Source organism: Mixophyes fleayi, chromosome 9, assembly GCF_038048845.1.
Source record: "Mixophyes fleayi isolate aMixFle1 chromosome 9, aMixFle1.hap1, whole genome shotgun sequence".
Taxonomy (NCBI): domain Eukaryota; kingdom Metazoa; phylum Chordata; class Amphibia; order Anura; family Limnodynastidae; genus Mixophyes; species Mixophyes fleayi.
The window spans coordinates 18,947,116-18,968,536 of NC_134410.1; the positions used below are offsets into that span (position 1 = coordinate 18,947,116).

Genomic DNA, 21,421 nt, shown 5'->3' on the forward strand with positions numbered 1-21,421 from the left:
ATATGGAATATGGGATTTTATTTTATTAATAAAAGTATCCATACACTATTTACTCTGGTGTATATGACACTTCATTACATTATTCTTTTCTTGACTCTACAACCCAGGAAGAGTATTGGCTTCCTGAGCAATTCCAGCCCAATCATCTCTACTTCTTGCTCTGATTCTCCATCGGCTGACCCTCGTCTTCCCTAAATACATCTCAACATCATCCAAACAACTAGCTCTGGGTCAGCTGCTCTGATGCCATAATCCTGGGATTCTGCTGAACACCTTCTTCACTCTTTTGCTTTTCAATAGTCTTATGAAATGATCTAGCCATCTGAGCCTATGCTTTTATTTCAGACACTAAGTCTAGTTTGTTATAAAGAGCCCTCAGATCATCATTCCTTCTGATCCTTTCATGTATAAGGCCATAACTTCACCTAAATACCTTCCTCTCCCAACTCCTAGGGAGTTCTTCAGTACAGGTGGTCATTGTCTAAGCTTCTGAGCCATAGGTTACTACTGGCCTCACCACAGTACAATAGATGCCCAGCTTTAAGTTTCTACTAAGGCTATATGTCTTAAAGACTTTCTGCAGAGTTAGGTATTTCCTGTTACCTGCTGCAATTGTTGTCTAGATCTCTTATCCAGTGGTTGAAGTGTTAAATTAGAAATGGGGGTATGGAAATTATAACTGAGTGGAATATGATTGCTTGAATTTTCTTTTTTTATTTTTAAACACTTGTCCTGACTGTGCCTGAATAATTCCACCCCAAAAAAAATCTGTGTCTGTGCATTCCCATCCTTCATTCCTACTCATGTTTTATGGTGGCTGTATACCTGACAATCCCATTCTTAAGGTGTCTCTGCCTTTACCTTTTGCCTACCCGCTCCACCATCTTTTGGCCTGTTCCTATTACCTATATCCCTGCACAATCTTCTCTCCTGTCTCTCTCACATATTTCCCCTCACCGTCTTCCTCCCCTGTCCATCTCATATGTCCACCTGCACCATCTTCTCCCCTTGTCCCTCTCAAATATCCCCCTGCACCATCTTTTCTGTCCCTCTCACATATCCACCTGCATCATCTTCTTTGTCCCTCTCACATATCCACCATTACCAACTTCTCCCCTGACCCTCTCACATATCCCCCTGCACCATCTTCTCCCCTTGTCCCTCTCAAATATCCCCCTGCACCATCTTTTCTGTCCCTCTCACATATCTCCCTGCACCATCTTCTCCCCCTGTATCTCTAACATATCCCCCTGCACTATCTTCTCCCCTGTCCCTGTCACATATCCCCCTGCACCATTGTCTCCCCTGTCCCTCTCACCTATCCCCCTGCAACATCTTCTCCCCTGTCCCTGTTACATATCCCCCTGCAACATCTTCTGTGTCCCTCTCACATATCCCCTGCACCATCTTCTCTGCCCCCTCACATATCCACCTACACCATCCTCTCTGTCCCTCTCACATATCCACCTACACCACCTTCTCTCCTGTCCCTGTCACATATACTCCTGAAACATCGTCTCCCCTGTCTCTCTTATCTATCCCCCTGCAACATCATCTCCTCACTCTCTCTTACATACCCCCCTGCATCATCTTCTCCCCTGTCCCTGTCACATATCCCCCAACACCATCTTCTCCCCTGTACCTCTCACATATCCCCCCTACACAATCTTCTCCCCTGTCTCTCTCACATGTCTCCCTGTACCATCTTCTCCCCTGTCACATATCCTCTTGCACCATCTTCTCCCCTGTCCCTCTCACCTATCCTCCTGCAACATCATCTCTGCACTCCCTCTTACATATCCCCCTGCACCATCTTCTCCCATGTCCCTGTCACATATCCTCCTGCACTCTTTTCCCCCTGTCCCTCTCAAATATCTCCTGCAACATCTTCTCTCCTGTACCTCTCACATATCACCCTGCACCATCTTCTCCCCTTCTCTCTCACATATCTCCCTGCACTGGATACATTTCAATACTGATCTATGAACTACAGTTTCAAGTAAGGGGAGATCATGGGACCCACCCCTATTTAGTATGTAAGTGTAGGAGATGTTATAGTAAGGGGATATACAAAATTAGAGAAATCAATTAAAAAAGTTTGCAAAGTACAATAAATATATACATTTAATAAAAGTAAAAAATGGGAAACACAGATATATTTTTTCCACTTAGACTTTATTATGGGTATTGGGCAAACTTTAACTACATATATTTGGTATCTCTGTAAGCAGAAGTCAGAAAATAATATTTAGTGTTTGTGACTGTAGCTAAGGGAAGACTCAAGAAAAATGTAATTGAAATTGTCTATATTCACCCATATAATTCTCATTACTAAAAAAATATACATTTATTCAACTATGGTAAAAAAAAGCCATATATTTCTCGAAAAAACAATACAAATGTCCTTGGGTAAGTTAAAAATAAATAAAGGGAAACCTGTTTGTGTAATTGCACCTGAGGTAGATCTAGGCACAGACACATGTCCACCTGTCTGTTCACTTATCTGTTGCAGGTGCAGAATGGTTTGCGCAATAAGACATAATGAAGATGATGGCGATCAGCCGCATTGGCTAGCTGCTTCTGATTGAATGACTATGGATTGACCTCTCTAGCTGATAGCACTTAATTTATTAGTGTGGCTGCTATATTATATGAAAACATTGTCTTGCACAGCAAGAACCATACAGGGCTATAAGAACCATGTAGGGCAGCACAATGGCTAAGTGATTACCACTTCTGCCTCACAGTGCTGGGATCATGAGTTCAATTCCTGACCATGGCCTTCTCTTTGTGGAGTTTGTATGTTCTCCCTGTGTTTGCGTGGGTTTCTTCTGGGTGCTCCGGTTTCCTCCCACACTCCAAAAAAATAAAAAAATACTAGTAGGGTAATTGGCTGCTATCAAAAATTTACCCTAGTCTGTCTCTTTCTATATATCTATGTTAGGGAATTTAGACTGTAAGCTCCAAAGGGGCAGGGACTGATGTGAATGAGTTCTCTGTACAGCGCTGCGGAATCAGTGGCGCTATATAAATGGTGATGATGATGATGATGATACAAAGAACAATGGGTCATCAATTACGAGTAGAAGAAATAAAGATTAACAATCCGCATAGGGAGGGTTTCTTTACTGTTGCAAGGGTTAATTACTGATCAGCTTTGCCAGTTATAGACAACTCTTTAGGGACATCATGGGATGGCCCTTAATCTCAGTAATAAGTTAAAACAAGACATTTATTTAAAGAGACACATATCTGCAATAACGCATCAGTAGACATTTTTAACAAGTGTTACAAGCTATCACAAGCAAATCTTGTGATCTTGCAAAAAATGAAGCAGGGAGGTGCTGGGGCCGCAGGTGAAGGCTCAGTGAGCCGTTTACGGTTCTTGAGGCAGTGATGTCAAAGTCAAAAGCAGAATTTTAAAAAATTATTTGGATGTCTTTCAGGTTTGTAAAAGTGGAGATGTTGCCTATAGCAACCAATCAGATTCTAGCTGTCATTTTGTTGAGTGTACTAAATAAATAACAACTAGAATCTGATTGGTTGCTATAGGCAACATCTCCACTTTTTCAAACCCACAGTTTAGTAAATATACCCCTTAGTCTCAGAAAAGTAAAAATTATCTTCTAAAAATATAGTGAATAGAAAACCTGTATTCAGAACCTATAAATGTTATGTGTTGTAGATTGTGATATCTTGTAGAAAAACTGTTACAATAAAAATAGCTGCTCCCATACTTATTTAAAATGGTCAGAATCTGCACAATGAATGACATACAAAGACGACAAGAAGAAATAATTAATGTAATAGCCTTTTGCAGAGTATTGGCAGCGGAGCTATCGCAGCAGATGGGACACAACGGAACAATCACATTTTATCCTTTTAAAAAAATTAACTAACCTAAATCTTACCCTATTTTCTCCATTGTGATGTTTCTGTTAAGTGGCTCCGTCCAACTTCCTTTTATGAGGCTAAATGTTTTGTGCTCCTTTAGTATTACATAAACTGTCATTAAATATAGGAGCCGCATACTACTGTACAAAACACATTTTAATAGAGCTCACCTTTTACTTCCTAATTTGGTCATAATGATGATGACTCTCAGCAGCACTAACAACTTGTGATTGGCTGATTGCATTTTGATCAATCCAGCTACTAGTTATTATATCATTAGCATTATGGCTATATTAAATCAAGTCATTGACATCTTTATTTACACTACTTAATTGACAATACTAGTAGGACTAATTCATATTTGAATAGATGTGGAGGTATTGCATTTAATTTAGTTCTATATGGCAAATGCTCAAAAAGACAATTTTTTGAGCTTGACGCATCTTGATATGCATTCAACTCAACACATACATGTTAGTATGCTTTTTTTAATGTATTGTTTTCCTATATAGGTGCGGAGCACAAATGTGGCAGCACATTGCTGATTTGCAGTGCTAGGACCATGGATTCAACTATGACCAGGGCACAATTTGTGTATGAGTTTGCATGCTACCCCATATTTGTGTCGGTTTCCTCCAATTGATCCATTTTCCTCCCACATTCCAAAGACATACTTGTAGATTAATTGGCTTTTGTGTTTGTGTGTATGGATGTGTGTGTGTGTGTGTGTGTGTGTGTGTGTGTGTGTGTGTGTATGGGTGTGTGGCAGGGATTTCAGACTGTAAGCTTCAATAGGTTAGGGACTGATGTGAATGGTCTATAAATGTTCCAGAGAACACTGTGTAATATGACTTTCACTATCTAAATTATTATTAATATTATTATTATTATTAATAATAATAATAGTAATTACAATAACAACAATAATAATAATAATAATCCATCAATATTTAATACATAAAATAATTTGTTAAATAAACCAATGGACTAAGCGGGGGCGTATATGCTCCTATGACATACCGTCACTTCTCCTACTGCCTTCATTGTAAAACTATCATATTCCATTCACTTAAATTCCTATTACATTTTTCATACCATCACTTCTAAATGTCCACTTTGACAACTGTATATGCATATATAGAATAGACATAATTCATCAATCATAAAAGTCTGGTAAATGAGGTAACTTGAGCTCTGAGGCATTATCTGGATACGTAACATCTGAACATCCACTAAAACAATCGAGAAGTGTACCGGGGTTTTGTAATTGTGCCACCATTGCAAAATGTTTAGACTACACATCCCTTTTTACCATGTGACTTGCATTGTTCACAATGCTATTCCCCTTTGTCACCATACTATGGTACAACTATGGTATCATATAACTATTGTGAACAAACTATAGTGGTGTGACACTACGCTGGAAATTGTACCTTCATTGTACAGCCACATTGCAGATCTATTGTCTGCCACATTGTGCATTAATTTTTTTAATACAGTCTCTTTTTTAATTCTGCCACTACACTTGATCTTTTTTCCAATATAATATCGTCTTGTCTGTGACTTAACTCATTTTAGTACATTACCTTTGTCTCTCAAAAAATGCAATTTCTGCCAAAAAGCTGCTTTTACATCTTTATTTTTTAGGCTGTAAATAAGAGGATTTAAAATTGGAACTGCAGCTGAATTAAAGAGAGAGAGCAGCTTATTGTACTCCAGACTATCGGCTGATATCGGCCTTAGGTATTGATAGATTAGCGTAGTATAGAGAAGGATGACAACTGTGAGGTGTGAGGAACATGTGTAGAAGGCCTTACGTCTGCCACTGCTAGACCTGATCCTTAGTATGGCTGTGATAATAAGAATATAAGAAATAACTGTTAGTAAAAAAGGAGCAAGAACCAAAATGACTACTCCTTCAACGATGAACAGGGTCTCTAAAACAGATGTATCACTGCAAGAGAGCTTTATGACAGGTACAAGATCACAAAAGAAATGGTTGACTATATTGGATCTGTAACAGTGAAATCTTGTCACCAAGACAACATATGGTATTACTTCTAAAAATCCAAGCACCCAACAGACAGTGGCCAAAAGGGCACAAACTCTATGGTTCATGATCATAGTATATCTCAAAGGGTTACAGATGGCAACATATCGGTCATAGCTCATAGCTGTTAAGAACAAGAGTTCATCACTGATCAAAGATCCAAAGAAATACATCTGAGCTATGCAACTTACATATGAAATGTCTCTATTTCCAGTTATACCTATAAGAAGGATGTTGTGTAGAGTAACTGTGGTTGACCACATGTCAATGACGGACAAGTTGGCCAAGAAGAAGTACATGGGAGTGTGGAGATGATGATCCATGTAGACCAGTAAAAGAATGGTCATGTTACCACCAAGAGTGCCGAGATAAATTAGAAGAACCAGAAGGAAGATCGGAGCTTGGAGCTCTGGGACATCTGTGATGCCTTTAATGATGAAATATGTCACCATAGTCTGATTTGGTCTCTCCATTTTATGGCTTATGATAACAGTAGCTCAGAAGAATGCCTGTGTGTTTAAACATGAAAAATTAGAAAAGATTTTTGTTATCCAATCTTTCATTTATACCAAAGTGGAATAAATACTTGACAAAGACAGAAGAGTTTACTGCAGCTACAGATGTTTACAAAATGTCCCTATGATCCTGACCACATTTCTAGAGTGAGATTGAAATAACCTTTACAGATAGTTAAAGGTGTACTGGAACATACAATATGATAGAGGACAAACTGCACAACATTGCGGAACTCCCTGCATTCCCATAGGGCATATGTGGGAATGGGATCGGACATTTCACATTAAAATATACACAAAAGGAAGAAATATATATGCACATCCCCTCAAGATCATCTATTCTCTTTCCTAAATCACCCCCTTCTTCTATGGCTTAATTTTGTATCACATTAATTGTCCTGTATGATTTTCATTGTCATTGTCCTGGCATACAGTATTATTCTGTGCTTTGATATACTGCACTGTACTCTGTGTGGTTGTACATTCTGAAAAATAGCAAGATTATAATGATATATGGATTTTAGTTCAAAAAACAGTAACTCACTTGTTTTTTTGAATCTTGTTTTTTTGAAGTTTGTTGTTCTCTGATGAACCTGGATATTAAAACCTATTAAAGTAGCAGATTGATGCTTCCAAGCTTTTTACGGTCATTGATTGCACAGACCAAGTTGTCAACAGTCAAATCCATATTGCAGTGATACTTGCTCCCAGACAGTAGCATCTATGTAAAGTGTACAGATATAAGACTACATCATCCAACATGATGAAAAGTACCTACTGTAGTTTTCATATCTTCAATATATCTTGAGATTTACAGGCATTGTAGATGCTGTGGTGCATATATACTAGAGATGGTCACTGACCCCCGTGTTTTGGTTTTGGATTCGGTTTTGGATCTGGATTACCGTCGTGTTTTGGTTTTGGTTTTGGTTTTGCAAAACCGCCATTGCGTGTTTTGGTTTTGGTTTTGTTTGGTTTTGTTTTGCAATTTGTTATAAAAATTACATTTATTGGTGCTAAAATAACATAATTTAGGTATTATTTTGTAGCTACATTATTATTAACCTCAGTAACACTAATTTGCAGTCATTTTTTATTCAATTTTGAACACCTCCTATGTCACAATATGATTTTCATACACTTGAAAAGAAAAATTGCTGCAGTTCTTGCCAGTGATAACAAAAAGGCCATTGTCATGCCTGGGCATAAGACCAAAAATCCACCTCTTAAGTGTGGAATTATTTTTACACGAATCCTGGCAAGAGTTGTCTATCCATTTGTAACATTTTGAAAGCCACACTCAGTAGAGGTAGGGACCTTAACCATCTGGGATCCTCATCCATGTTTCGTCATTTTTCAGCGAGTTATTGGCAAACTGTTGGGAAAATCAGAAACTTTGGTTAAAAAAAAATTAACAACAAGCATTCCAGCATAATCTACCTCCCTTCTCTCATCTACATCCCAGCACCTGCAATCTTCCCCCCCAACAATTGGCAAGTAAACAATCCTCTGCAAGAGGAAGCAAGAATGAAACCTGTCACCCAGTCGCAAAGCGGATCACAGACGCCCTGGGTACTATGCTAGCGTTAGATCTGTGTCCAATGTCCACTATTAATACAGTTGGTTTAAGACATTTAATTGAGGTGTTATGTCCCTGTTAGCAAATGTCATCACTATACCATTTTACTAGAAAAGCTTATTCTCTCCTGTACCGGAAAGTTCCTAAAAATGTCATTATTGGGTGACAAAATGGTATTCTACCCACTGTACACTTAACCACAGATATGTGTACAAGCGGAACTGGGCAAACAAAAGATTATATGACTGTGAAAGCCCACTGGGTTGGTCTTTCGCCTTCCCCAGCATGGACAGCAGCAGCATGTACCCAGGTGCATCACATTTTTGAGAAGTAGGCTACTCTGTGTATCAGCAGCTTCACTAAGAGGCATACAGCTGACAAACTGTTCCAAAAACTAAGGGATGTCATTGAAAGATGGCTAATCCTGCTTGGAGTCTCCTGAGGATATGTCATTTCTGATTACGACCCCAATATTGGTCCAGCATTACAGCGGGGCTGAATTCCATCACATTTCCTGTTTTGCACACACTATCAACTTGGTGTTACAGAACTTTTGAAAAATGACATGCAGGAGATGCTGTTTGTGTCCATAAACATTTAGGGTCAATTTGTGGTTTCTGCAACAGCATGTAGGAGAATACAGCAGCTGCAAGAAGACTAGCATTTGAGGGGAATATACTTTAGTCCAGCGAAGTAGTTACCTGTGAAGAAAGTGCAGACACAGTTAGCTTGAGTCAAGTGATTGCCTTAATAATAGATTTTGAAAAGGTGCTACATAAAATTATAGTGTGCAATAAAACAAAGTAAATGTGCTAACTATATTTTAATTGTAGATGAAATACTTAATTTTCTTTGCAAGGATCCCAGACTTATCAACATCTTGTTGGGACGTCTTCTCCTTCAGTTTCTCTGGCAACTGCTTGTAATAAAAGAAATTGCTTTCCCAAGACACCCAGTGGTGATTCAGATGAGTCCGCTAAACATTTTGATATTTGCTGTGCTGTAAAAGAATTGCCCAAAAACCGTGACAGCTCTGCCCTAAAATCAACTAGTCATTCCCTTTGGAAGGCCATTATCAGCAATTACATCATACTACACAGACTTCTATGATATTGGGATATTGGGATGAATTAGTATTGTTGGAGGAAGATTATCACTAAACCCTGCCACCTCTCCAGTTTCGCAATGAGCTATGGTACAATAAAATGTAACTGCAGATTTAGACCAAGACTGTCAGCCCTATTATTTCTATTTCAGCAATTACAATTAGCAATGGAGCAATGGAGCTCTTCTCTTTGGGTGTTACCTATATAACGCAGCACAATTTGCCTGCAAATTCGACAGACAAGCCTGCTTGTCTTCCTCTCCATCAATGACTCTTAGCAATTGAGCACTCGTCTTTGGGTGTATATTACACCCAAACATTATTAGTGAAAATTATGAAAAATACAGTTTAATCCCTGATAGGCCCTCCACCATCCTTTGCATGTTAATAGTAGGATTGGTTGGAATTATGGTCAAGGTCACACATTTTTTTGACAAATCCTTCAAACCAGCCCAGATGTCAAACTGTTGTGGTCTGCCCCCTGCGTCATCCCTGCTTGTGTTTGTAAAGTGCATATTGGTGCCAGAACCTCACATGCCAGAACTGCTCCCACTGGTGCCACACTGCTGCAGGACTTACACAATCAACCGCATCCTCATCGTCGGATACCCAAATCTCCCCCACATCCTCTTCTAAAGACAAAGTGTCATCCTCACTTGGTGTATCACCGGCTACACTCGGGCTGTTCAGGCACACATCAGCAGAACTGCTGAAAGGGCCCTTCTTTATGGGTAGACTAACAGAATGGTCACGATTAGACATCCCACTGTTGGATGGACTCTCCACAGGGATTGTTGTCATTTGTGAATCAGAGCAAATATTCTCCTGTAATGCCTCACTGTTATCTTGCAGCTCGGCTTTGACGCGTAACAGTAGTTGTGCACCAATTGTAGGGTGGGTAACTTTTTGGGATCTGCCACTAATAGCCAAAGGTGAAGGCCTCATTCTCTCTTTGCCACTGCGTGTGTAGAATGGCATGCTTGCAATTTTTTTTTTATCGTCACTTAACTTTTGCTCAGTTACACTTCTTTTTCGCTTCAATACAGTAAAATTTTTTTGGGTTTTTGTTTTTTGCACTAATTTGAAAACACTCTGTTGTTTGACATCGCCTTGGCCAGATGACGTACTGGGAACACTAACATCAGGACTGGTGACAGAACCTGGTTGCTCATTTAGATCATATGTGGACTGCTTTGAATCCATTCTGAGCGCAAACCACTGGGGAGTGCTAAAAATTATTTAGTAGATTCTGCTGACAGTTATGACTTTTGACAGCCAGAAATATTAATGCACAATTAGGGAGGACACCCCAAAAACACTGAGGTGTGCTACAAATTATTGAGTAGATACTGCTGACAGATATGACTTTTGACAGCCAGAAATATTAATGCACAATTAGGGAGGACACCCCAAAAACACTGAGGAGTGCTACAAATTATTGAGTAGATACTGCTGACAGATATGACTTTTGACAGCCAGAAATATTAATGCACAATTAGGGAGGACACCCCAAAAACACTGAGGAGTGCTAAAAATTATTGAGTAGATACTGCTGACAGATATGACTTTTGACAGCCAGAAATATTAATGCACAATTAGGGAGGACACCCCAAAAACACTGAGGAGTGCTAAAAATTATTGAGTAGATACTGCTGACAGATATGACTTTTGACAGCCAGAAATATTAATGCACAATTAGGGAGGACACCCCAAAAACACTGAGGAGTGCTACAAATTATTGAGTAGATACTGCTGACAGATATGACTTTTGACAGCCAGAAATATTAATGCACAATTAGGGAGGACACCCCAAAAACACTGAGGTGTGCTACAAATTATTGAGTAGATACTGCTGACAGATATGACTTTTGACAGCCAGAAATATTAATGCACAATTAGGGAGGACACCCCAAAAACACTGAGGAGTGCTACAAATTATTGAGTAGATACTGCTGACAGATATGACTTTTGACAGCCAGAAATATTAATGCACAATTAGGGAGGACACCCCAAAAACACTGAGGAGTGCTAAAAATTATTGAGTAGATACTGCTGACAGATATGACTTTTGACAGCCAGAAATATTAATGCACAATTAGGGAGGACACCCCAAAAACACTGAGGAGTGCTAAAAATTATTGAGTAGATACTGCTGACAGATATGACTTTTGACAGCCAGAAATATTAATGCACAATTAGGGAGGACACCCCAAAAACACTGAGGAGTGCTACAAATTATTGAGTAGATACTGCTGACAGATATGACTTTTGACAGCCAGAAATATTAATGCACAATTAGGGAGGACACCCCAAAAACACTGAGGTGTGCTACAAATTATTGAGTAGATACTGCTGACAGATATGACTTTTGACAGCCAGAAATATTAATGCACAATTAGGGAGGACACCCCAAAAACACTGAGGAGTGCTACAAATTATTGAGTAGATACTGCTGACAGATATGACTTTTGACAGCCAGAAATATTAATGCACAATTAGGGAGGACACCCCAAAAACACTGAGGAGTGCTAAAAATTATTGAGTAGATACTGCTGACAGATATGACTTTTGACAGCCAGAAATATTAATGCACAATTAGGGAGGACACCCCAAAAACACTGAGGAGTGCTAAAAATTATTGAGTAGATACTGCTGACAGATATGACTTTTGACAGCCAGAAATATTAATGCACAATTAGGGAGGACACCCCAAAAACACTGAGGAGTGCTACAAATTATTGAGTAGATACTGCTGACAGATATGACTTTTGACAGCCAGAAATATTAATGCACAATTAGGGAGGACACCCCAAAAACACTGAGGAGTGCTAAAAATTATTGAGTAGATACTGCTGACAGATATGACTTTTGACAGCCAGAAATATTAATGCACAATTAGGGAGGACACCCCAAAAACACTGAGGAGTGCTAAAAATTATTGAGTAGATACTGCTGACAGATATGACTTTTGACAGCCAGAAATATTAATGCACAATTATGGGGGACACCCCAAAAGCGCTGGGGAGTGCCAAATATGAAGAAAAAATAATAAACCTCTATCCTCCTCTCTGCACTAGCGATTTTGGTTAGAGCAATTGCAAGAACAATATGGTATTCTCTGTCCCTGCTCTAATTAGCCTATGACTACACCCTGCTCTCTCCCTCTGTCAAATGGCGATGGATTGCTGTGGAGGCGTGTATTTATAAAGTTGAACTATCGCGAGAACCGAGTCCCGAGATCCGACGACGTCACAATGACGTTCGGCCTCGATTTGGATTCGGAATGGGCGGGAGAGTACCGAGCTGCTCAGCTCGGTACTCGGATACCCAAAGTTCGGGTGGGTTCGGTTCTCGGAGAACCGGACCCGCCCATCTCTAATATATACACAATAGGAACATATACTGAATATTACCATGAACATACAGTACGACTGTTGGTCGGTATTGTTAGGAAAAATCCTTACTCTATTTTTATTTGCTGTGTTATATACCCTATGGAAATATATACAATATATACACATATGTATTTCTGAGCATGGAACATTTAAAGGACTAAAAACATGTAGTTTGGATGATAATGGCAATTATTTCAATATTGGGACTCTTTTGTTATTCTGCTAATCATCATCATCATCATTAACAACAATTGTTTATATAGCTCCATAGTGCTTAACAATTGGGAACGAACAGTAATAAAACAATACTGGGTAATACATACATACCAGATACTCAGCCTTTGCCTTATATTGTGATTGTATCAAAACTGGTAATTGATATTAACTGGTCAATAATATAAATTAGTGTTTGATTTTAGGTCTCTGGTCTTTTAGGCAAGACCCACTGAACTAAATTAGATATCCACAGGCTAATATAAAGGTATAAGGAGGCAGAAAGAGCTGAATGGTGAAAGGTACACTGTATACTTAGACAGCTAATATGAAATAAATATCTAACTAGCTACATGGTATATTTATTATGTGTCTACTTAAAGACAATGGACCTGATTCATTAAGGAACTTAAATTAAGAAGTTTCTTATTTAAGTCAGTTTTGCACATACGTTAAATACTGACTGTTTTTTTCATGTAGCACACAAATACTTGATAGCTTATTTGTACACTGAAATGTAAAGGTGATATTTGTGTGATACATGAAAAAACAGTCAGTATTTAACTTAAGTGCAAAACAGAAAACTAATTTTCACCCCTTGCATTGTAACATGGTTTTGTCCAGGAGACTTAAATAAGAAACTTCTTAATTTAAGTTCCTTAATGAATCTGGCCCAATATTTTCTTTAAATTCATTTAAGTGTAAAATACAATGCATTAAATGACTTCACTTCTGGCAGACTTGTGTAGCTGCCGTAACGAATGTGAAAGGCTTCGTGAAAAGTTTGATATCAAGTATCATTGTGTGAAAATAGTTTGAAGACTAAGATAAACTGAAATATAACCGAATGACGTTAATTACTTACTATACCTGTGATGATAACAATTTGTAATTCATTTCACTCAAGAAATCGCCTTCTCTTCTCCTACCTACTCCTATCATCTGCATATTTATATTCTCTGTAGATAGAGAACAGAGCTTTTATAATAGAGTAAATGTAAGATCTGATATCCCACAGGACACCACCCTCCTATTAATTTTAATTAATGACTTTATCACCCTAGATAGCGAAAATATGAACAAACATTGACATTTCAGACCACAGCGCAGTTCAGGAAACCTGTAATAAACAAAACAAAAAAGTGTATTACTACAATAGAATGTATACAATATATTTAATTGCACAATTAATGAATTTATAGTTTAATTTTTTAGTTATTTTCACCAAACAGAATACACAGACGTACACAAAATATAGACAGTAATGTCTTGCATTAAAAAACATTGGAAAATCAAGCCATCCTTACTCACTGCTAAATCTAAAATTAATTAATCATTGTATACAGACCTAGATTCGTGCTTAATCTAGGCCCGGGAGAGTAGAATCTTCTGAAATATGTTGTATTTACAGAACATGTGAGAATGCATGGGCTGGCTGCTTTCACCAAAAGAGAAAAAGGCAATTAACTGACCAAAGCAGAGAGTGTTTTAACACAGCAGCAACATATTTCAAAGGGCCACTAAATTCACTCATTTTTATTTTCCAGGCAGGTCTGCTTATTGCCATAATGTACAATAAAAGATAAGCTTAGTCCTATGCACTGGACACAATAGATCTGATGTTGTTTCTAAGGTCAACAACAGGAACGAAATCTGGAGGAAGACAATGTTGTCTGAAGATGAAGATTCCCATTAAATGGTCCAGTTATGACCAGCAAAATTGTTTTATCAGGTGCGCAGTTAGGTGGGGTTTTCAGTTACCCAGAAACCCCCTTTCTCTTACCATGGAACCTTCCAGTTAGCATGCATATTAAAAATACTATAACACATTGTCTGCAGCCTAGGACATGTTTCCTTGAGCTTCTGCATATGATTTCATGAACATTTGCCTCAACAAAATGGCCACTGTCACTTTTATCTCTATTGATTTATTTTTACAGTTTTGTATTTAGTGCTCTAGTGTTAGTCTGAAATACAGAATACAGTAAATAACCTGTTATCATCTGCAGTCTGATGTGCAGCACAGTGTAAGTAACTATAATACTAAGCTTAATAGTTTTTAATTAGATGTGAGTGGAGATTAATATTACATTTGTAGAGTAATATTAATTTGAATGGATGGTCAGATTTATTTATTACAGTGTTTGAATTAATGTACAGCTTATTTTATGCCTCATTCTTTTTTATGTTAAATTGTATTACATGTATGTACATTTTACTGTTCTAATTCTAGTTTTCATACCTAATTGTTTTGTATACAATTCTGAGCTGTTTTGCTATGCTTAATGTGTGGACACTGCACAGTACCACTTCTATTTATGACATGTCCTTGCAGGGCCGGCGGAACATGGTAAGCGGGGTAGGCAAGGCAAGGAGGCGCCAAGCCTGAAGGGCGCTTCCCTCACCTGCCATCCCCCGCTTCTCCGCCGGAAAAAAATAATAATAATAATAAAAAAAACAATACAATCACCTGATGTCCGGCATGGTGGCACCCTCCTCCCTTCTCCATTTGCAATGAATGTCGAGCGTGACATCATCACGCACGACGCACATGGCATTGCAGATGGAGCAGTGAGGAGCGGATGAAGAGGAGCCACGACAGAAGACATAAAAAGAAGAGAAATGGAAGAAAATAAGACAGAAGAGAACAAAGAAGGCAATATGAGTCCTAGAAAAAGAATGAGAAAGGGGCGCAGCTTTAAAGAAAGGGAGAAAATAAAGCAATGGGGAGAAAAAAAATTAAAAAGGGGCACAGCTTGTAAGAAAGGGGAGACAAAAAAAGGCAAGGTGGAAAAAAAACAATAAAATACATAAAAACAGCACTGTGTGGTGTTAAAGGGGCACAGTGTACTGGGCATATGTTTATGAAGGAGAAGAGTGAGATGAAGGAGAAGACTGTCCCCTTTATTTAACCTTTTATGTTTTTATTTTCAGCCTAGGGGTGCCTTGAAAAAATGACTGAGACTGTAAGGGTACCTCAGACTTAAAAAGTTTGGAACTTTTGGAGATGGAGAGGGGTGGAGACTTGGACGGGACACCTAAAAAGTAATTAGCAATAACTTCTTACCCACTATAACAATTTCTATGATCTGATGAGTTTATGGAGAAATTATATTATTGTATCAGTGTCCTTAATAATATCGTTAATAATAGTCATATTGACATCAATGTAATTTGCAAAAAATGTAAAATTGTATTATAAACAATACATATTCTTCACTTATATTATTCATATATTAATAAATGTTTGCTGTTTCATGTATTACTCTCTGTATTACGGTTTATTATATGATTTGTATTAAAAGAAGCAAAGTATTATTGAATTAAAAAATAATTTATATAAGAGGAGGGCGCAAAGTTTTGTGGTGCTTTATAAATCAGCAGCAGATAAGAAATGTCGGGCAGTACCTGCTTTTAGAGAGGGGGCGATAAAGTATGGTTATCCACCAGGAACATTCGTCTCAAAGTTCCTTCAATGAAGTTCGCTCCTCGATTAATTGGTTCATATAAAATTCTGAAAGTCATCAACCCAGTCTCCTTGAAATTGAAGCTTCCATCTTCACTTCGCATTTCGAACTCCTTCAATATATCTCTTCTGAAACCTTTGATCATTAATCGTTTCTCGTCCACTCCATCTTCCTCTACAACACCGGAATTTTCTCAATAAGAAGACTTTGAGATTACTCAGATTTTGGATTCCAAAGTTTCTCTGGGAGTGATGAAATATTTAGTGGATTGGAGGGTTTTGGCCCTGAGGAGCGTTCCTGGGTAAACGCCTCTGATGTCAACGCTCCTGCATTGTTACGGAAGTTCCATGCTAAATTTCCACGCAAAATTACCGCTAAGTGTCCGATGGCCACTTCTAAAAGGGGGGTACTGTCACACGCCGGTCCCATAGACCAGTACCGTCATTGTTAAATTCTTCCTGGAAGCGGTGATCTAGGTTACTAAACTTTTTTTTCAAGGTTCGTCTGTATTTGGGTCTGCGCATGTGCTGCCTGTTACCCTCACTTATTACCTCCTACCTGTTCCCATTGGTGCTAAGGATTTTGGAGCGCTATTTAAACCTCCCATTGTCCCTCTGTCGAATGCCTGTTCTTCGAGTTACACACTCTCTTTATGGACTTGGCTTCCGTTGGTTTGTCTCTCCTGCTGTGCCTTGCTTATTGTCCTGAACCGGCCGTACTTCCTTCTGCAGACACTACCTACGAATTACCCGTTGCACCTGGTCTCCTAGCTGCTGCCCTGGGATCTTCATCTACGAACCAACTAGCTCAATGCCTTTGCGGCTTTATCGCTGGGAGATGCCGCTGTAACAAGTAACTCACTTGTTGTTCGAATCATTCTGCATTGAGCGGCTATTTCTATATAGTTCTATTTCTTGGTTTCTCCTGCACATTAAACTGCTGTTAAACAAACTACCTGAGGTACTTGTACTCCTGGCTGCTAATCCGAAATCACCATCTATGGATCAGCTAGCCCAACACCACTGCTGCTTCTGCGCTGGGATTGCCGTTGTAACCAGTAACTCACCTGTCACCAGAATCATCATTCACGGATCAGCTAGCTCAACACAATTACCGCTTCTACACTAGGACTGCTGCTGTACTAGTAACTCACCCGTTGTTTGAATCACCAGTCATGGATCAGCTAAATTCCATTTTCTTGCTATTATTCATATATTGAACTGTCGCTGTAACCAGTAACTCACCTGTGGCTAGAATCATCTTTAATGGATCAGTTAAGTTCTACTCCATGTCTGCCGCTGATTGAACTGCCGCTGCACCAGTGATTCGTCTGCTAGCCTCTGAGTTATTATTTATGGATCAGCTACATTCTACTCCTCCACTGTTCTCATTTGAACTATTGCTGTATCAGTGATTCCTCAGCTGTTACTTTGAGTTACCATTTTTGGATCAGCTAGTCTTATCCTTGGTACCGTTATTGTTGAACTGTTGCTATATCTATGATTCTCCTGCTGTTACCCTGAGTTACCAATTACAAACCAGCTAGTTCTAATCCATTCTCATTGACTGTTGAACTGTTGCTGTATCAATGATTCTCCTGCTGCTACTCTTTGTTACCAATTACAGACCAGTTAGTTCTAATTTATCTTCATTGCCATTAGGATTGTTACTTAATCAGTGATACTCCTGCTGTTGCCCCGAGTTTCCAACCTGTTGCTTATAGCTCCACCATTAGTCTGTCAACGTTCATTCGGGAGGCCGCGACCTGCGGGATAGGAGCAGCGAAGCCCATACCCCCTTGCGGGGGTCACTGGCGAAAACCCCCTACCCGTTAGACTCCGCGCTCCTGAGTGAGTACCACTCACTGACAGGAACAAGGGATCCACTAAATATTCTTCTGGAGCGTGACAACCACTTCTATTTATGTCATGTCCATGATGTACACATCTACACTCATAGTACCACTTCTCTTTTATGTTATTGCCATGCTGTACATTTAGGGAAATGGTGGTGACCATGTTTTTTTAAAAAAATAAAAAAAAATAAAGTTAAACTTAAAATATTAAAATAGGTTATAATTACCAGGGAGTCTTAAAAAATTCCTGATCAGAGTCAAATATGGAAATAGTGGAGCAAACGCCTCTCAGTAACTGCTTCTGCATTCGTTGTTATTAGATTACTTAGTTCTTCCAATCTGTGTCTCAACCAAACTTCTTTTTTACAGTCAAACAATTTCACTGCAAAAATGTCTGCTGTCAGTTTATTGAAGCAAGGTTGCTTTTCCTTATAAATGAATTGGCAGGAGGCTCTAAGGCAGATGGGCGTCAGAGAAGACGTTACTTGAGTGGACGTGAGCTGATTATATCTGCTGCATACAGCCAATCATGTAATGGCGTCTTTTGTCAAACCTCCTGGAAAATCATTTAAAATAATGCGATTCGGCTGTTAATAGACATAGCCTGTAACACATATTTGTGAAGCAAATGTAAAATATAAAACAAAATAGAAGTGTGGAAAATAAAAGTGAAATACTTAATGAAAATAAATAAATAATTTTCTTTCTTACTTGGGAATGGACTATGATTTTTTAACATTATATATTTTTGCTGTAACAAAGTATCAAGTATCATTCAAACTCAGTCTTTACATAAATATACAGACTTTCACTGAAATATCTATGAATGTCATAGTATCTGCATTGCTTGTCAATGTGTTATCACTACACTGGATTAAACACAATTGATTTGTTTAATTAAAACCTGTAGCGCATGAAGGGTTAGACAAAGTACCCATGTTATTGTTTTTATACTAGATTTCATATGGTTTCATATGCAAGCTAAGTACTAATCATATAACACACCAAATATGTGTTTGTGAAATAATTCATAGTATTAGCTTGATATGGTCTATCAGATAATCCTCTACTCTCCAAGGCTTCAGGACTCATTTATTTATTCAAGCCTATCAGCCCTCTGTCGAACTCCTTTGCCTCTGCTAATACCTTCAACCCCACTCTATGCCACCCTATTTCTGTCCTCCACTTCCCTTTAGAATGTAAGCTCTCATAAGCAGGCTACTCTTTCCATGCGTTCTCCTTCTACTATTGTATCGCATTCTGTCTCTTGGGCTGTGTCCCTAGCCCTGTTTTATTGAGCCCAGGCCAACTTCATGTTGGACATTACCATCACTCATTTTCGCATAAGTAACTTGATCTGCATTACCAAGTTTTTAGTGCACAATCTGTTAATTAACAAATGTTGATGTTTGGTCTGCATAATTATATTGAGCTTAATAATCTATTTTACAATGTATTATGGATCATTGCTGTCTTTGTATTGTATATTATTGTAAATTTAATTTTTGTGGCACTTTATAAATAAAACATAATAATAATAAATGCCTAGTGGCGTGTGTGAAAAAAAAAAAAACAAGCTGCAGCGCCACCTGCTGGGCAGAGTTATACACTGACCTATATATTTCTTGAAGGAGATGTGACAGTTGGGAGTGGTTGGTGGTTGCCGGGGGTGACAGTGGGGAGTTTTTAACACCTTAAGTAGCTTGATGAAGGATGTAGTGATGAAGATGAAGGATGAGGTGATGGAGAAAAATGATGAGGTGGTGACATGTGGACAAAACCACGTTAAAAAAGGGCGCTTGCGTCGGGAAGTAACGCTCTTCCCCTGAGGAGGCCTGGGCTAAGCCCAAATGCATGACAAGAACCTGTTTGACTAGAATGCATGAGTATCATGCATGGGTTAACTTGTAATAATAATAACAACTTAACTTGCATGTGCTGGGGCACTTTTACATAAAGGGTAAGAGAGGACTGAACTAGCCTAAGGGAACCCAGAGCAAGAGGTAGGTATATGAGTGAGAATTAGCTACACCATGTGTAGCTCTGTCCTGGTTTGTTAAGATTTTTAGAATACAGAATACAGGTGCAGACCATTCTTTCCCCTCAACTGTTGATGAGCCCAAACAGATGCAATGCTTCTCAAGATTAAGATTTTGATTCGTCAAAGGGAATGTTGAATGCAAGTAAAGTTCATCTGTGATCTTTTATCAGTTCATTCAATAGTAAAGAGGCAGTGAATATTTACAATGCTTCACTTGTTTATCCCTTTTTTTAAAATTCAGTCAATATAAAGTAGAACACTATCCATATGTATGGGAATTTTGGATAAAGTAGACATTCCTTATTCTTGCCAGATACCTCTAAAACATACGCAACTGAAAAAGCAATACCACCTTGCTGTGTAAAATAGAAAACATTAGCTTCATCTAATAAATTAATTGCCTAGTTGCATGTTTGGAGATTGCACAATTTTCATTTGCAGTTACAGAGAAAATTAACACTACCAGAGGTAAATAATTTATTGTTACCCAAACTGGAACGAGTAGTAGCCATGACTCCTATGTGTTACTCCAAACAGAGCTAGGTCTGGCATTATAAAATTTGCTCATATGGACACACCTGGGTGGCTTTGTAGACTAATACCCAACTTCTATTGATGTGATGTTTTCCTAACTACAAATCTATTATGATACTTTCTTATGTGATCTTATGTTAGTAGCAAAGCTTTCATGCTCCTGTAGTAAATTTGGATATATTGTTCGGTCCTTTAACAATGGCTCTTTTAATCTTTGTTTCTCTTTTTAATTAATTATTCTATATTTATTTTATTATCTCCTTACTTAAGTCTTATACACAGTTGAAATTTGCACCATGGCATTATAGCATTAGTACAAGATATAAACACAGCCTCATTGGGCATAATTAGTTGAAGTGGCACCCTGAAATCACTTCAAACACTTTGAATATTGTGATCAAGAGCACACATCTGGTGAAACACACGTGAACAACTTCTTGTCTTTTTACTTTGTTTTAATGTCAGGATGGTAAGTAAAGCACCTGACAACACAAATATTCCATACAGTCTTTTGTGCCACTAAATAAACAGAGACCAGTTCTCTAGGCACCAGCCAGTTTCTCTAGAATCAGGCACACTGAACAGTGGAACAAACAGGTTTTTATACATGACATTCCTCCCACAGCCCTAGCTTGATGGACAGGTGACACTCCCACCTTCCCTTTAAAAAGGAACGCTCATCAGCTGCTCTGTTTGCTCTGACTTTAGACACACCCAGTCAGCCTTCTGTGGGAAAAGACACTTCCAGACCATTTAAGTTAAATCAAACTTTA

At 38.5% G+C, this 21,421-nt stretch overlaps 1 protein-coding gene across 1 annotated transcript; it reads right to left on the reverse strand.

Moving 5' to 3' along the window:
• Nucleotides 1–5,463: 5,463 nt before the first annotated feature.
• Nucleotides 5,464–6,417, reverse strand: LOC142101516 (olfactory receptor 5V1-like). Its single transcript, XM_075185972.1, has one exon. The coding sequence runs from the start codon at nt 6,415–6,417 to the stop codon at nt 5,464–5,466; it is 954 nt and encodes a 317-aa protein (XP_075042073.1).
• Nucleotides 6,418–21,421: the final 15,004 nt, after the last annotated feature.

Excerpts from the sequence above, each read along its gene's own strand:
- LOC142101516 (XM_075185972.1), bottom strand. The coding sequence starts at position 6,417 with ATGGAGAGACCAAATCAGACTATGGTGACATATTTCATCATTAAAGGC.